The sequence below is a fragment of the Pipra filicauda genome, unplaced genomic scaffold (genome assembly GCF_003945595.2).
Source record: "Pipra filicauda isolate LSUMZ 115617 unplaced genomic scaffold, ASM394559v2 scaffold50_size3627746_pilon, whole genome shotgun sequence".
Lineage (NCBI taxonomy): Eukaryota > Metazoa > Chordata > Aves > Passeriformes > Pipridae > Pipra > Pipra filicauda.
Window position 1 is genome coordinate 953,287 of NW_024104654.1, and position 18,395 is coordinate 971,681.

General features: G+C 37.5%; 1 protein-coding gene across 4 annotated transcripts in view; it reads right to left on the minus strand.

The window, feature by feature from the left end:
* Positions 1-18,395, minus strand: part of PDS5B (PDS5 cohesin associated factor B) — a 105,563-nt gene that overhangs the window by 63,084 nt on the left and 24,084 nt on the right. For all 4 annotated transcript variants that reach the window (XM_027728925.2, XM_027728923.2, XM_027728924.2 and 1 more), the window contains exons 4-8: positions 14,684-14,770; positions 14,485-14,582; positions 13,258-13,384; positions 7,897-7,977; positions 5,722-5,862 (exon numbers count right to left, since the gene is read on the minus strand). In XM_027728925.2, coding sequence (XP_027584726.1) covers positions 5,722-5,862; positions 7,897-7,977; positions 13,258-13,384; positions 14,485-14,582; positions 14,684-14,770 — 534 coding nt within the window. The remainder of the gene's footprint in view (positions 1-5,721; positions 5,863-7,896; positions 7,978-13,257; positions 13,385-14,484; positions 14,583-14,683; positions 14,771-18,395) is intronic.

Here is an 18,395-nt window from a genome sequence, read left to right on the forward strand (position 1 = left end):
AGCAATGGAGAGCAGAGTAATACCACGGTAATTTGAACAGTCTGATTTAACTCCTTTCTTCTTATACAAAGTGATGATGACTGCATCACGAAGGTCTGATGGTAGTTCGCCTAGTTCCCAACAGCACATCACAAACTCGTGAAATTTAGCACGGAGTGCATGGCCCCCATGATTCCAAATCTCAGGTGGAATTCTATCAACCCCAGCTGCCTTGCCAATTTTCACCTGCTGTATGGCCTTAAGGGTTTCTCCCAAAGTGGGGGTAATAACCAATTCATTCTTCACCGGTTGTTGTGAGATGGACTGAATTGCTGAGTCTTGAGCTACACGGCTAGTACTGAAAAGAGTCTGAAAGTGTTCAGACCAACGATTCAGAATGGAGGTTTTATCTGTTAGAAGCGTTTGACCATCTGCTCTGAGTAGAAGGCTTTGAACCTGGTATGTAGGCCCGTATGCTGTTTTCAAGGCCTCATAGAATCCTTTGTGATCACCCGTATCTGCGCATAATTGAGTTTTTTCAGCTAGACTGATCCACCACTTGTTCTGGATGTCACGGAGTTTCTGTTGGAGCCTGCTGCATGTAATGTGAAAGGCTGCTTTTCTTACGTGACAGGAAGGCAGTGCAAGGTGTGCTTGACGAGCAGTTCTCTTCTTCCTCAACAATTCCTGGATCTCTTGATTGTTTTCATCAAACCAGTCCTTGTTCTTCTTGAAGGAGAACCCTAAGGATTTTTCAGAGGACTGCAGGATGCTGTTTTTAATATGGTGCCAGAGTGTTTCAGGAGAGGGATCTATAGAATCTATAGAATGATTTTCGAGCCTAGTTTGAAGATTTGCCTGCAATCTGTCTCTCATTGTGGCTGACTGGAGATTGTTAACTTGGAATCTTCTCCTTGGGATACTGCGCCTTTTAGGTTTGAATTTAAGATTGAAGTTAAGTTTGCAGCGCACAAGTTGATGGTCTGTTTGGCATTCTGCACTGGGTATCACACAGGTATGGTGGACATCGCGAATATCCCTCCGTCACACCAAGACATAATCAATGAGATGCCAATGCTTAGATCTAGGATGCAGCCAGGTTGTATTCAGACTATTTTTTTGCTGAAAGATAGTGTTGGTGATGGTGAGCTGTTGCTCCGCACAGAATTCTAGCAGAAGTCGACCATTATCGTTGCAGTTTCCAACGCCATGCTTGCCTAATGCTCCTTTCCAGGCTTCAAAGTTCTTTCCTACTCTGGCGTTGAAATCACCAAGGATAATGATCTTATCATCTGCAGGAACCTTTTGGGTAAGGCGGCGCTGGTCAGAGTAAAATTTATCTTTTTCAGCAGGGTCAGCTTGGAGAGTTGGGGCATATATACTAAAGAGGACAACATGTTGCTTGTTGTGTAGTGGAAGGTGTAGGGAGATAATGCGGTCAGAATGAGTTTTTGATCATGAAGCCAACTCCTAAGAGATGCCTTTGGGTTCTAGGTTTACCTGACCAAAAGAGTGTAACCGGCACCGTGTTCTCTAAGGCTGCCTTCCTTGTGGAGACAGACTTCACTGAGAGCAGCTATGTCGATGTTGAGACATGATAGTTTGTGGGCGATTAGGGTAGAGCAACGCTCAGGGTGTCCACTATTCGCAGAATCAAGAATGGTTCTGATGTTCCAGCATGCTAGAGTCAGTTTGGTTACACCTCTGGAGGCAGGTGTATGTCTTTGAGTCTTGATCTTTGTGTGACCGCATTAGTAGGAGATGCCCGTTGGCCACAGTTAACCAACCGGGTGAAATGTGGAGATGAGCTTTGTTTAGGCCACCTTTTCTAGCCCCCTCTCCGAGTGGAGCAAGCAGCGCTGTCCTTGATAAGGTTGCTTGGTCATTCAGGGTGCTGCCCCAAGAGACTGTCATCTCCGGTCAGTCTCAAATGACCAATATCCTGAACCGCCTGCATGCAGGGTTGGGTCTGCGGCTTCCAGTGCACCTTTCACCTGCTGTTTCAACCCTCGCCCATCACTGCAGGGCTTTGTGAATGTGGGTAATGCCTTCAAGCCTGCACAATGGATTTTTTAGGTGAGATGCAGTATGCGCGGAACTGGGCCCACCCTTTAATCCTAAAGTTCATCTGCCAGGGCCGAGCGAGCTTGGACGGTGGCAGTGAGGTCCTCAGGACGTAGGTTTGATTAGAGTGTCCTCCTCTTAGATGGATGGCCTTACAGGGCTAAGCAAGCTCTATCTGCCTCGGTTTGGGATGAGAGTTGTCCTTCTCCTAGGATGACTGCCAGAAGGCTAACGAGCTCATCCTGCCTAAGGATGTATTGTATCTGACCCTACAGTTTTGACTTGTCTGGCATGGGTGACCCTACCGAAGGCACGTACCATCGCCAGCATAGCTCGCAACCACATAGGGGTACACAGGCTACATTCCTACTATTAAAACGATTAGGGTAAGTCTTACACTTCCTACTTTTCTGCCACATCTATATTCAATCCCAAAGAAATACCCAGGAACAACTCTTTGTCCTGACCACCCTTTCAGGATGTAACGAATATATCCAGAACATACCAAACCTGGGCAGTAGCCGCAGGTGAGCCAAAAACAAACAAACAAACAAACAAACAAAATCATTCTGGCCCCCGTACCCACCCAGAGCTCAAGTACCTCTCAAGGTCCTAGCCTGGTCGAGACCCCCAACCCCCCAGAGGAAACCATTATCCACCCTGACCTTATCCTCCCCCCACCGTGTTACCTCATATCTTCCCACGCATGGCTTACCCGTGACACTTCATGCAGTGCTGCCCCGCCCACCCACCCGCCAATCCGAGGACCCCCATGGCCCGCCTGGCACCCTTCCCCTCCCCCAAACCGGACTGGCAAACCCCTGTGTGCTCCGAGGCTTCCCCTCTCCTCTCTCACGAGGGCGCAAAGACACGCTGGCGAAGCTCCCTCTCTCCTTTTCCCTGCCAGAGGCGGCCCCGCGCAGGCCCGGGGGCGGCCCCAGGCTGCGTGGGTTCCGGGGGGGGTGCCCCCACGGCAACCATGAGGGCCCCCTCAAGTCAAGAATACCAAGTTTTAGCATCCTCCAAGAACAGAAGGTGGTTTTCAAAATTGGAACAACCAGGACCAAGAGCACCTTTTTTTTTTTTCCTCTTCAATATTACCAGAATGGAAGGTAGCACGGCAGGCTTTGCAATCATGAAACAGGTGTACGTACAGCAGACTTTACAGATTTCAGTCTGTCCTCAGACAGAATTCATAAGCCCAAGCAGAATACAGATTCCCCATAAGCCAAGCACATTCACAGCAGAAGCCTGGGCATGACCTCCCAGTAAGCCAAGTTACAGTTCTTTGTAGATGATTAGCTGAAGTGGTTGGTAGTTGGAGATACTGGGCACGTGATCTGCCAATAACAGCATACTGTTAAAACTTCAACAACTTCCAACAAAGCAGGACCAGAAATCCCACATCACATCATTGTTTTCTAAGGTCTAATTGTTATTTCCCAACTTATTTTGAAGTCCTGTGCCCTACTGAGTTGACCTTCATTGTTCTTCAGCCTTTACATGATAGGGTCAGTAAAAAAAAGAAAAAAAAAAAAAGTTTAACATTTCTACGAAAGCTACCATTTATCATTTTCTACAGGCAAAAAGACTTTTATACAATGTCAAAATAATTTAAAAAGAACAGCTCTTGGAAAAAATGGCTCAAACTATTAACAAAACATTTAAAAAATACTTTAAGAAATTGATTTCTTTCTTTCAGATTAAATTTCATTGAAATTATCAAAAATACTGTATTCTATTCAAACTCAGGCAGAGCTTTCCAAGTTTCACCTGAAACCAAGCTTGCATCTCAGCTTTAAAGTGAACTAGAACACTTGGTGTCTTGCTCCAATAAGTCTACTATGAGTGTACTTCATCTGGCCAAAATTGTTTCTCACTTACTGCTTTGAAAGCCAATTAAAAAGAAAATGCACACTTTCAAAAACACAGAGAAGAATTATTCACTTTATCTTTGAAAAGCACAGATCCTATGTCACCTTCCGTGTGTTCAGCGCATGCAAGATGAGATCATTCTGGCACATCTCCACAACTCAACTGCTCAGACAGTCACAGCTTTCCTTCAATATTGGACACAAGGGGAAAATTTATCACCACGAGAGCAATCAGCCATTGGAATAATTTCCCCAGGGAAATGGTAGATTCCCCAGTGCTGGACATTTTAAGATGCAGCTAGGTCCCTTCCAATCTGGCATTCGATGATTCTATGATCATCTGCTAAGGTGTAATACCAATCTCCTCAGTTGCAAAGCAGCAGTATGAGATCTTGGAATACAGTAACTGGTCCACTACCCCATAAGCATTATTGGAATATTTGCTGTTATCACAACTGTGTATTCTAGAGCTATATCTCATAGAACAAAAACTGGATCTTTCTGTGAAACTATGTATTTGACCTAAATATACTTCACAAACTTTTACTTCAATACCTACTACTAGACTTGCTAATTCAAAAGACATCGGTATTAAAATATGAGAGTCGATGAAGGAGGAGGATGACAAAACCTGCAGTTTTAAGTGGACCTAAAGATGGGAAAGGTACTGCAATTACGTACTATGAAAAAGGATATGGAGGCAGTTAAGATTAAATATCCTGAATAAAACCTTCAGCTGCAGAAGTACTGCTTTTATTGGACTGAGAATGATAATTGTTTGCCATCTGTAAGAACAGGAATGAAAGGCTAAAAAAGGTCTACTTCAAAGACACAGACAGCAAGCAGTAAACTGAAGCCTACTTCTTCCGGAAACATGAATGGAAAGATAAAAGCAATTAAAAGAACCTCATCCAACAAGTGCAGCATGCCTTCCTACCAACAGTATGGAAAAATAATAGGCATAAGCAAGCCATTATGACTATAAAAATTGCAATAAGAACAGGCCAAAGGTGCTACAAACCTAAACTCTGTCCTCAATAATAAAAATGCATGCAAATTTAGAAATGACCAATTACACATTAGCCCTCAAGTTTAATAACAGATCACTTTCAAACACAGAAATACTACACTAATCAAAGTCCCCACTTCCACAGAAACCCTGCAGAATGACAGAATACAAGTAGTGCAGGATAAAGGGAATACCAACTGTATTGCATTTCTCCAAGTGATGGAGACACTCTGGAAAGGAAGCCAAAAAGAAAAATACTCATTAAAATAGCTAGCACCAGCTATCCTCCAGACATATGAAATAATCCTGAAAAATCATAAAAGTCATTGCAGCAATTACTACAAGACACTTTTATGCATTCCAATTCTCTGTTTACACTTATCGCAGAACTACTATTTGGACAACATTGTTAGTACGTCAATATATATACTCAATATATTAAGTCTTTCACAATAAATAATACAGTAAACCCAGGAATAAAACAGGTCAATTTTTCAGGTCATCCAAAAATGAAGTTATTGCTTGAAAGATACAAGCCAAAAAATCTACCAATCATATCCTAAATATATGCATAAATGCACTGTAGGTTAATAAATCTGAAGTTAAATTATGCTTTTTGAGGGCTTTAAGGAATAAATGAGTATTCCTTTAAACAATGCAGGGAAAGTATAATTTACATATAAGTATTAGTTTTATATGCCACAGAATTTGATGAACTTCTCAGAAAAAAACCTAACACATTAATAGTCAAAGCATACACATTTCAAATATAGAGAAAGGATAAGAAGTGTTTACCTTAAGTTTGAATTCAAGCTGTGGTAGAACAGAAAGTAAGAGGTGACTGTCAATATTGTATAATTCCAGAATCAAGTCAAACACATGCTCTGACAGGTCACTAATTGATGTTTTACCAAGCATGAGGACCTGATTGAAGAACTGGAAAATAAAACAGCACATATCAACAACAAGAGTGTATACAGACACTTCTCCAAATCTTATGCTTGTCAACCACTAAATTTACCTTTTAATCTTACAACATTAATTTCACTACTATAAAAAAAGGGGAGGTAGCACATGTAGATCAGAATTATGAAGCAGAAATCTTAGAATATCACTGTTTTGTATTCGTTATTATACATAGAGGAAAACACATTAAAAGTGATGTTTAGTTTACCCCAGTAGGCCTACAATTAATTTAAGAAACACAATTTTAGAGGAGTTCCAGTGCACCACATCTTTTTATAATGTGACTATATTTAGAGTTATTTCACTATTAAGGACTGTCACTTCAAAAGTATTCTAACATTTAGTCAAAACAAGGCTGAAACAACTGGCTAACTACTACATTTAACAGCTGACAGGTTAAGGAGTTGAAAGTAAAAGCACAGGAATTAATAACTGACTGTTCCAGAATTTGTTTTAAAAGCTGTAAAGCAATTATTCTTTCTTGGTAAACTTGACAAGTTTGAGGGAAAATGCATACTTCTTATTAAAGAAAATAATTCCACACTACTTTCAACTATGTCCTCTCAGATGGGTAAGAAGGAATATATTACCCTCTACTCATTAGGGGGAGGATATAATTTGGAACATTTTTCTTCTCTTTGGGTTAAAACCATGCACAAGTGTGCCTAAACAAATTACCCCATTTCCACCTGCCACTAAGACAACAGAACACGTTTAACTGGCACTTCAGTTTTCTACTTCCAAACTTGGGACAGACAAACATCACAACACTCTGTACCTGACAAAGTTAATCATATCAATAAAGAAACTAAAAACTCGAAAGCTACCAGTTTCTAAAGTTATAGAATGAACCCCCAACAAGTGATGCAGTAGAAAAAGTCAACAGTTCATGCAGTAATGACTAGAAAATAATAGAAAAGTGTGTTTCATGAGCAGGTAAAGACTGTCTTCCAGAAACATTTTGCTTTTCTGGATACATAGTTGCCTGAAATGTATATATTCCTGTTTAGGTAACTAACTGTTACTGTGTTTTTGATGTGTTTGAAGAAAGAAAATGTTCAGAACAGCTTATTTCTCACTCATGGGAAACAAAGAACAGAAGACGCCATGAACGGAAGATTCTTATTGACTTATAGACTTCCTTAAAGCTCACAAAATGTCACCCAGTTTGTAATCTAACCTTACAGATGAACATTAAAAACATAGCAACACCTTCCCAAACAGCAGGTTAGAAGTAAGAGTTTTCACTGAAGATTTTCTAAAATCTTAGGAGGTACCACTTTCCAAGTACCACAAACATTATAAGTCTGAAAGCAATAGAAAGCAGTGAAGATTTGCTATTGTCTTCAAGCTCCTGAGGTTTTGGATAGATGTCATGAGACCTGCTAAATCCTCAACTACTAAAAAAGAAATAGTCTTTTCTATTGTACAACTAAAGTTAGAGCATAATCCTGTCTGATCTTTACTTCCCCTTATCCATTTCTAGTACAGTGGCAATGATGTCTACACTCAGCTTGGCTACAATTCTCTATGCACTCGGTTTTCTTCCCTCCTACCTATTCTTAGATTGTTTCCTATTCCCATTCATGTAATAACAGCATTACAATATTGCTCTATCTTCACTTCTCTCGGCTTCTAAATAGTATCATCTCCTCACTAAAGGAAGAATTTTGCCACACAAACAATGTGCTTATATATTTTTATCAGAACAATACATATAAATACATTTGGTCTTCCAGTCACTCTAAGGATTGACTTTCAAGGTCTTCTAAAACAGTAGAAAGTAAACTATCCATTGCATTTCACAAATCAAAATTATTATAGGCTTAGTAGATTATATATAGTAAAGAATTAGACTCAAAAGGACAGGTTACTCAGTGCTTCATTAATACAATAATTCTTTCAAAGAAAATTGAGAGTGTAAAAAGTTGCAATTCATTCTTTTTATAATACAGCTCAGTTAAAAAAAAATAATTTCCATATTTGTCTGCAGTCTTCACTTACATTAGTAATGTATGGTTCAATGGCTTGCGCTGTCCTCTTTAGTAAAGCCTTTGCCAAATCATAGGCTTGCTTGTTTAGATTCTGAGAAAGAAAAAAAGAAAACAAAACAGAAATTTTTTAAGCACATGCATTAATCCTAAAAATAAATCTCAGAATTTAAAGCTAACATGTACTGGTAAATGCATTAAAGCAATAACCTGTTCTTTTTATACTTTCAGAAGTAAAGATAAAATAGAAAAAACAAAGCCATTCCAAACAAAGCTTAGTAGTCTTCACTGATATTACAAAGAGAAAACCTCTTTCCTGGCAAATGAGGGCTTACTTTTAGTTGCACGTCTAAGACTGATGCTCACTGAAGTCAGTGCCTATATTTTACAGCTCCTCCTTACCAGCTTCCCCAGAAAACAGGAAAGCAATATAAAGCAACATCTAGAGTCACTACAAAAGAAGGATTCTGAACAAATTGTGGCAGAAAGTACGATTCTGTCCTTGCATCAAGCAGTCACCTGTGAATCACCATCACAGCCTCTTCATTGTACCGTGCAAAGATTCTTAGCCTGTTGTCTGAGACAGCAAAGAAAAAAACCCTAGAATTTTAGTTCATGAGCAGAAAAGGGTGAAGAATAAAATATAAAGAAGCTAACATAAAAAATTTAGAAAACAGACCCCCCTCCCCAACATTCCAATCTCTCCATTTCTCTAATTGGGTTATTGCTTTATCATTGTTTCCTTCCTTTCCCAGCACACATTCTCCACGCTCTAGTTGCTACATCCTTTCTCCAATTTCTATATCACAATTATTTTCCAAAAATTTTCAGATGAAAATACAACTCAGCTCTTGCGGTACCCACTGCAGAGTTAACACAGAAGAAGGAAAAGTCTCCAATATACAAGAATATATAGTATTTTAATAGCTAAAAGTCTCTATAAAAATATAGTTCCCACAATTTTTATTCGGCTTTGTAATTTAAAAAACCCCATCATATTCAATTTACAAGGCAACAGTAAAAAAGGGCAGGTTTTGGTTGGTTTTTTTTAAATATGTCTCATCCATAAAAGCAAGAAAACTTAATTTTAGCATAATTAAAAGCAAACACAAGATGCACTGCCACACCCAGGGTATTTCTTTACCTGTGTATGTTTGGTTCTTTATAGCTGTCCAAATGGAAAAAAAAAAAAAAAAGATTTGCAAAGAGATGGAGAATACTGCCTGAAATTTAAAAAACGCTACAGAACCATAGGCTTCTAAACAGCAGTGGGAACAGATTAACATTTTCTGATAATATAAGATAAAAAAAGTCTTTGACTTGCCTACTGATAGAATTAAGTCAGGTGATTGAAGTCAAAAGCCTACAAAGATTCATGCCTGAAGTATCTGTTTTACTCAGAGTCACTACAGAAGGTGACTAAAAAGAACAATTCTTGAGTATCCTTGGGATACTCAAATGCTTACATAAAATACTAGCATCCTTGTAATTCCTCTTCCCTTATTCTAATCAAGGTACAAGGGTAATTGACAGTCTTTTTACAAATTGTACAGTTGTTCCATGTCCCAGAAAATAGAAGGCTCTGCATGCTGGATTTCTCTTTATCGTTATGAGGAAAAAAAAAAAAGAAAAAAAAAAGGCATTTCCACCCATAGCATTTGTTTTATGTTATTCAGCTAGAGCGGTAACTGCCCAGGAAATAAAAGGCACAAATATCTATAACAAGAAATATACACCACTTTCAATTCTTGTTCTGATCCTTCTTGACTTCACAGTTCACCTTCATCAAAACAAAGAAAATTACCTTCACCGGGGTAAGAGGGAACTCTGGATCATGAGCAAGATCCGATTTACATATAAAACAAGTCTAAACAGCAGACCTAGCACAGCAGAGTTCCAAAAGGCAGATCTCGTTTGATTCACATTAATTACAGTTTTAGCTTGTGTCTTTCACACATCAGTTCACTTCAGAACTTAATGTTTCCCAAGATAAATGCTGGAAGTAGATATTTGCAATGCTGAAAAACATACATTTTAACATATTATTTTCTTGGAATTTGAAAAAGGTCTTCAGTTTTATTCTTATTATCAATGGCACAGCAGCAGAATTAGTATCCAAGAGCACCTGACAAAACAGTTCTAACAGATTCTCTAGTTCTGCTGGGGAAGGTAAACAGGATTCTAAGGATGGTTGACAAAGAAAAGCTCAGCTGAAGTGTTGCCAAGATAGATAACACTAATTATTAAGCAAATTTATAGTAGAGGCAGTTAGGAATTTAATTGTCAATATCACCTCTACTAAGACATAAGCATGTAAAGCATGTGGGATGTGCAATGTGGGATTCCCTGTAGTACTCCTGAGGCTGAAAATGGAACACTGGCAAACACTCAAGGAAATAAAGTACAATTTGCCTTCTAACACACTGCACAAACACAAAATTGTTTGCAGGTCTTCCATAAAAGCTTAATAATATAAAAAGACCATTAAAGGGGAAAGGAAAACTATTAATTTTTCTTGCTTTTTCATACTGACTAACTCTCCCTTGCTTCTGGGTCTTATCTGGGTTTAGGTCACTTTATTTCATTCCCTGATAACATAACCCCATCAAAAGAATTTTTGCAGAGTTTATAGAAAAAAAGAAAAGAGAAGGCACAAAAGGAAAAAAATAATTCAGCATCAAAACTAAGAGTTGAACGCACCATCAGACAAGTCAAGCTTGCCATTCTATTGACTTATCTGATAGCTGTACTACTCAAGCAAGCCTGTGCACGCTCCAACGTGCCTCTTTTGTGATATTAGTGTCAGCTGCTCTCAATTCAGGTTGGCCTGAATGAAAAGCCATCAGTATGGCTTTTATTCTGGCCAAGTGAGATGGATGACAAACTCAAGGGACATAGAGTAGTTTAGACTACTTCAGTGACTACCAGTTACGGTAGACAGACATTTGATGATACATCATGTGCACAGTATATGCTCCTTATGCCTGAGTTTTTGTAGTCATCCTGCTGGCACCATTGTTTATTACACTTACTACTCAGGACTAAGGACCACGTCTATTTTTCCTCTTTGAAGAAATAGTCTTGGTTTTAAGACATAACAGCATTGAATTAACCTTTGGTAAACTGCTCAACTAACTACTACATCTCTTAAAAATATTAATATAATTTTTGCATCAAGCTGTCTAATGTTGAATTTTAGCCACTGGGCTTTAGCATCCAGGAGCTGCTTGAACCTTCTGTTCCCAATACATACTTACAGACCACTCTTTAGATAAATTATATTATAAAGATTAAACTACTCAAGTCTCAGTCCCGTGTTACCAATATAACTATTTTCTACAGTACAAGGCTACCACACATTCCCTCTCAAGCACAACTTTCCTTCTGGCTGTATTAAAATACACCACTTGCCTGTGTCACTTTCTAGAGACAAAATGGTTTTATCTCCAAAAATCTCTCAATCTGACAGATCTATGTTCCTTCTACTCCATCAAAAGTATTTCTGGTCCCTAGGAAATCTGGGGATGCCCCACTGACCATTACACCAACACTTGCCATTCAATTTCCCTTTTCCACAGCCTGTACAGCTGAACAGCTAGGTCAGCTAAGACGTAGTTCTTTTTTATGGTGGACCTTATCCCTAAGGTCTTCCTAGTTTTGTGCTCAGTGGACAAATTCGCAACTCTGAATTCATTACACTTGTCCAACATGACATCAGTAGAAACAGAAAGTAGTTAGAGGACCAAAATTTTAAAAAAACACTATTTGAAGATTTTGAGATGAAACAGAAAAATACTAGAAACTTCTTTCCATTAGTATGAAAAAAAGAAGAAAAAAGGTACTCGGGATACAGTATGAAGTTATGTAACTATTTCAGTTCAAAAGTAAGCTATAAATGAGCATCATATCCAAAGAGATACTTTAATTAAAACAAAAGCAGAAGAAAAATGCAACCCCCAAATATATTAACCTATTAAAATATTCAGTCAATATCTTCAAATCCTAAAATCTACGAAACAGAATTGTTTCAATGCTACAGACAATCTAACAGGATGCAAATTCTTCAACTCAAAATGAACTTATTAAACATGAATCATAGAAATAATACAATTAAGTTAAGCACAGGTGACACAATGAAACAGTAGACTGTTAATAACCGAGAAAACACAAACTGAAGTGTTTTGCATAGTTTTGCTTTTGTTTCTTGCATTCCAAAGCTTTACTTCACAAATCTGAATATTAGCCACACAAATTTCAGTCTGGACCTGGCACAAAAGTACTAGACCCCTTGAAGGACACAGCTAAAGCACTTCCAGTGGGGAAAAAAATTACTGATCTATACTAAGCATTTAATCTTTCATTGTCAATAGAAAAATAATTTATGTGCTATTTATTTCCTGAAATTGATGACCTGTGGTAAAAGCATGCTAGCAGGCGTTCCAACCGAACTCTCAGTTAATATCCTCTTAACCTTACACTTTTCAGAAACTACAGTAGTTAGGACTTTCCTGAACACACTTTAAAAAAAAAAAAAGGCAAGCTGTTAGAACTGTCCAAATGCAGCTAAATACGCATTTCCTAGATAATTCTCCAGGTTCTTTTTTTGTCATACAGAACATAAGTATAAGTCATCTTGTAAGTCATCTTCTACATTGTAGCATAAGAGGGTTCATAGGACACAGATAGTTTTCTGAACTAGGAAGTCAGACTTCCATGATTTTTAAACATCTAAATATCACAACACAAGCACAGTTCTGAAGTTCTTCCTTTAGTTCATCTATTGGACGCTTTTGTTTTTTTGAGAAGACACTACTCATTAAGGTAAGACAGCAATCCCTTGGGCTCTTCAGATACCACCATTTCTCCCCATAGTTAATTCTATGGCTGCATCAGAAACATCAGTGTGCTTTCAGTAATGCCAAGTCAACATTTCTGAAATGCAAGAGCCAATTACAAATCAGCAGTTGTGACAACTTTTTCCCTCCCACATTAGTTTGAGCTGTTGATACAGCACTACAGGAATTACAACTTTCCAAAGGATATATGTAACTTTTATATCCAGTTCTACTGGTATGAGAGTATATAAAAAAACTGTGTTTAAATTCATATGACATTAAACCTTTTGGATTACTATGACCACTGATACTTTGCTTACAGCGTGTCAGAGTAATGAAATTCTACTGAATTTTCTGACTATTAAAAATAGCCTGCTAAAAGAAATCTAAACATTATGAAGACATTTGCTACAGCTATTCTCTCAATGAGATCTACATATCCGAATATATATATCCAATAAATCATGATTACAAAAAAAAAAACAACCAAACCAAAACAAAACAAAAACCCCAAAACTTAAGCCACTATTAAGTCTTACCTTATGTGCTGGCACTAGATTAACTAACACTGTATCCAAAAGTTCCTGCGACACAGTATCTCCCTCACAAATGATAGAGCTCATTAGATCAACCATGTGCATGTGTACTTTCTGGTTATGACCATTGCTGAAATTAAAAACAAGAATTCTTAGTGTACTATCTATATAAAGTACAAGTTCCACTCAGAGCACTTCCTGTGGTGATTTCAAACAAGGAACAGAATAAGCAAATCACAAATTTTCTTAGAAGTCAAAATACTTCAGTTCCTCAGTTGTATATACCAGTTTCCAAAATGTTCTTTAATTTCACGCTCTCCTCATTTAGTACTATAGTAAGAGTAAGAGGACTGTATCCATCCCCACCATGAAAAGATAGTGTATTAGCACATCCCTCCCCTCTACTCAGCTGGAGTGCTGTGCCCAGATTTGGGCTTCCCAGCACAAGACGGACACGTACATCCTGGAGGCAGCCGAGGAAACGGTCATAAAGATGATTAAGGCAGCGGAGCAGCTCTCATGCAAGGAGGCACTGAGAGAGTTGACATCTATTTTAGCCTTGAGAAGAGATGACTTAGGGAGGAACTCATCATTATGTTTAAATACCTGATGTTAGGCAGAAAGGGCAAGATTGTCTTGACACCACACACTCGGTGACCAATGACAGAACAAGAGCCAATGGACACCAAGATAAATACAGAACATACCATTTAAACACAGGAAACTTTTTAAATATAAGGGTGATTGAGCACTACAAGGTTGCCCAGAGAGGGGCATGGACTCTCCATCCTTGGAGATGCTCAAAATCCAGCTGGCTACAGTTCTGGGCAATCTGCTAGAGCTAATCCGGTTTGAGCAAGGGGTACAGACTAGACTATCTCTAGCAGTATGTTTCAGTGTCCACTACTTTCTGACTCATGTTTTTACAGCAACAATCCTCTAAATTCCTTAGAATTACATATCACACCATTCAATTTCAAGAATAGAATAAAATAAAGGCAGTAAATGACAATTAAAGTGTCTTGGGGGGAAAAAGATTATTTGCAGTGTGTTTTTTTTAATTATGCCAAGCAAAACTGACAGCTTATTGTATTTATATTGCTACGTTTAGTTAAACAGAATTACAAAACTAAACTCTTTAATGCTAAAAGTTACACCGAACAACTATCTTAGAAACAACTGACCTCCATCATGAAACAATATATTGTAATTGGGGGTGACAATACTTACTTTATTACTGAAAACAGCGTTCTGTACAACTGTGTAAAAATCTCATTGCTGTCTTCTAATTCAAAACATATGTTATAAGACTTGACCCAAGCAATGTTCTGTGTTGGAAAAGGAAAAAAAATAAAAGGAGTAGTTAATACAAATAATACACTGAAAAATTACATCTAACAGTTATTACGAAATAAGTTATGAAGCTCACCTCAAGCAAATAAAAATATCGATTAAACTGGGGGCTTTTTGTATCTTCTAAACCTTTAAGCTGCCTTGTTATAAACATAAATATATCCTGAAAAGAAAAAAATGATAGTTATTTAGTCAACTGCAATTAAACTTCCAAAATTAAAATTTTTTTTTAAGATACTAGTATTATTTATCACTACAAAATACACAGCAGTGACGGACACATTATTTCACTGTCCAAAAGAAGATCATCTGCAAAAACACCATGGAAAATGTCAAAGAATAATTTTAAAATACCTCATGTTTCTTTAAAGGGTTTAAAAAGCAATCTTTTAGTAAGGAAGTAAAAGTTTTCCTTTTCCAAAGAAAAGCACTCAGCTTGACAAATAGAGCTGCAACTGTCTGATGTGCTGTGGAGTCAAGAACTTATTATTCAGCAGGACAAGGAATTTTACATTTTTACTTCATACAGCAACAGGTTTCAAAAGAAGGGGGAAAAAGTAGTAGGCAATTACAGCTTTCCTAAAAGTGTAATTATATGTTCACACTGTATTGTTTGTGCATTTGTCAGTCATCATGATATTGACACAGATCACATCTCTTGCAAAAACTAATAAGCAAAGTTCCTCTGGCTTCCTCTATCACCTTCTGGCACCAGAAGACGCCTTCAGAAAAAGTCTCACACAAAGTAAATTGAAGCAGTTGATAAGGAACAAATAATCGATTACGAACAGAATGGAAACACACAGGAAGGTGTCTTTTTAAAATACTTCTTTACATTCAGATTATTAACAGCTGGAAATTCACAACTACTATATAAAATCAAAATATTTAAAAATACGTATACCAGAAACACTGTTCACAGCCTCAACTGTATCTATAATATATCATCTAAGAATCTAGCTGTAAATCACATAAGTTCCAAAAGGTATAAAGTTGCCAAAATAGACACATGAAAGCCTTATTGTTAACCCTGAAAAAACTATCCTAGAAATAGTCGATAAAGTTTTTCTATAACATTTTCAAAAGGACCACTTCACCTCGGCCCCTCAAGACAAATGAGACAGACAAAAGATAAGAATGGGGTTCCTTTCTTTCTAATACTACAACCACAAAATCCAGCCCTAATCATTAAGGTGAGCACTTACTGTGGTTCTAGGTAAAAACAAGAATAAGATGACATCTGACATCATCACCTCTTGAAAAAACAAGCACAGCAAGCACACGGTTCAGAGGCAACAGCTACATTAATGTTTTAATGTGAATCAAGATTGTGATTTTGAAGGGTAAAGGATGATCAGAAGGATCACTGTTTGGTTCACACTTCAGATCACTTACAGGGCACACGATCTAGACTCTTTAGCTGAAATTAAACCAAACGACACAGTTCAAAGGACACATCTAATGGTCTCCAACCACTCATAAACTCACAGTCCACAGGCAAAAGCCCATCTGAAGAATTCTTCCCTTAAAAACTAGTGACTGAACAAATAGCAAGCCATCAATGCCCACCCAAAATGAGTGCTGTCTTCTGGAAAACTAGTACACTGGATGGTTCTTTATCTCAATCAGTTCATTTAACAAAATATCTTTACTTTTTATCTTGCAGCTCAGTATGGAACACTTATCTACTGAATGTGATTCCCAGACCCTACTCATTTTCCAGATTTTTGTAAAGTTCTCAGAACTGCGTTGTATATAGACTACATACAGTAATGAATCGCATACATGTACAATAAGTCCAACATTTGAACACTTCAAATAACAGCATCATTTGAAAAAGTAATCATTTATTTCTAAACTATTTTTTCCAATTTTATTTTAAAGAAAGCAAGGCAAACTCAGAAGTACTCACTAAATTTTTAATATCTCATTTATTACGATCCAACATTTTTCCCCTTTTTAAGCATACATAATATACTATTTGAAATGCATTTAAAAATTCAAAAGACAGGTTAAAATAAACTTTGGCTGCAGCTAAGAAATTGCAACACTTTCACAACTATAAGTTTTCACATCAGGCTCCGTAAAGCAAGTCTACATTAGAATTCAGACTTTAAACCAAAATTGCTTATACATCAACTTTAGAGAGAACATTTTATGTTTTTTGTGGATTGCTGTCTAGATGGCCATTAACTACATAAGGGCTTCAGTAAGCATCAGTCATGGTTCTCACCAGAGAATACATTCAGAGTGTTGAAGTTCTGCTACCACATACACCCTTAAACATCTCCATTTCAGCAGTCTGGCACAGTCCTTTTGTTCAAGTCATTTTCAATGGACACATATCAGTGATTAGATTATCTTCCCACCAAAAGATTAGATTTGGTCTGTAGGCTTTCCACAGACTGAGGACTCCAAGTTAGAAGTTTCCAGATCCCAGAATCCTGCTCCTGTTCTGTTTTTAGCCTACTCATGCCATTTCCCATGCCTGTTATCAAAGTTCTTTCAATGTTCAGAAGGAATGTAAGATTTACACTGATGATATACATAAAAGAGAGAAACCTGAAATTCTGATCCCTTTCCTCAGAATCTCACTTGCATGACATGTAAGCTACAAAGTGATCCAAGGAGTCTGAAGTAAGGGCAAAAACTTAAGGTTTAAGTTTTCTCCTCTCAAGAATTTAATCCTTTTCAGCACTCCCCTTTGCCATTTTTAACTTTGGTGCTAAACATACGAAAAAAAGACTCAAAGGTGCAGTATGGATATGATATTAAATACTTGGTAAAAACAGTGCCAAGATATAACCCAAGAGGAAGCATTCTTCCTCTTACCTCTGTCATAAAGTGGAGGGAACTCTTCGACATTTCTACCAGAGCTTGTCCTGCAACCACAAAAGCTGTGTTCAGAGGAAATGGGTTTGCAAAAAACCTACCTCAACAGCCCTAGGCAAAAGTTCCTATTGTTTGGTTTTTCTTTATTTCTCACTATGTGTTTAGAAAACAGCATCAAGAAACTGAATTCTGAAATCTGCACAGATTACAGAACTCAATGCTGGCAGTGGAAGTTCCTAGTCCATTCAGAGTTGTTGTAGTATGCTTATACTCTAAGGAGGAACTTAGTCCAACTCAGAAAGAGAGAAACAAAAACTCTAAGTCTAACAAGCAAATGATAAATACTCAAAACTAAAGTAGAAATCAGGATGCCTGAAAACCAGACATAAATATAGCACAGCGAGAAAGCTAACATTTGACTCCAGTTGAAAGCTAACATTTGACTTAAGTAAGGTAAGTAGATGTTGTACCTCTGATTACACACTAATTTAGAATTGAAAACAGAGCTAACAAAAATCCCAAGGTATGTCTCCAGTACGTCTGTTAACAGAAGAGGTACTACAGTTGAGACTGAACTGTTTGCCCTACTTAGGAAGCACTGCTGGTGCAACCACTAGATGAGAAATTGAGTGATTTCCTCTTAAGTGATAACAGATATACCTTCCACCACAACCATCTTTTTTTTATCCTGCTGTGGAATGAACAAAGACCAAACCAAAAAAAAAAAAAATAGAAAAGCCCACACGCACTCTTAAATCGGAGACAAAAAAAGACATTTTTTCAGCGTTATTTTCACCTGTTTTTTATAGATTTTCTCTAAAACTCACTTCATCACTCTAGAATCTGACTGTGCATGGGAAAGAGTTTGCTTTTGAGAGTTCAAAACAAAGTTAGATTACTAAAAAAAAATTAAAAAAAAAAAACACAAAAGAATCTAAAATTTCTTTTTTCTGAAA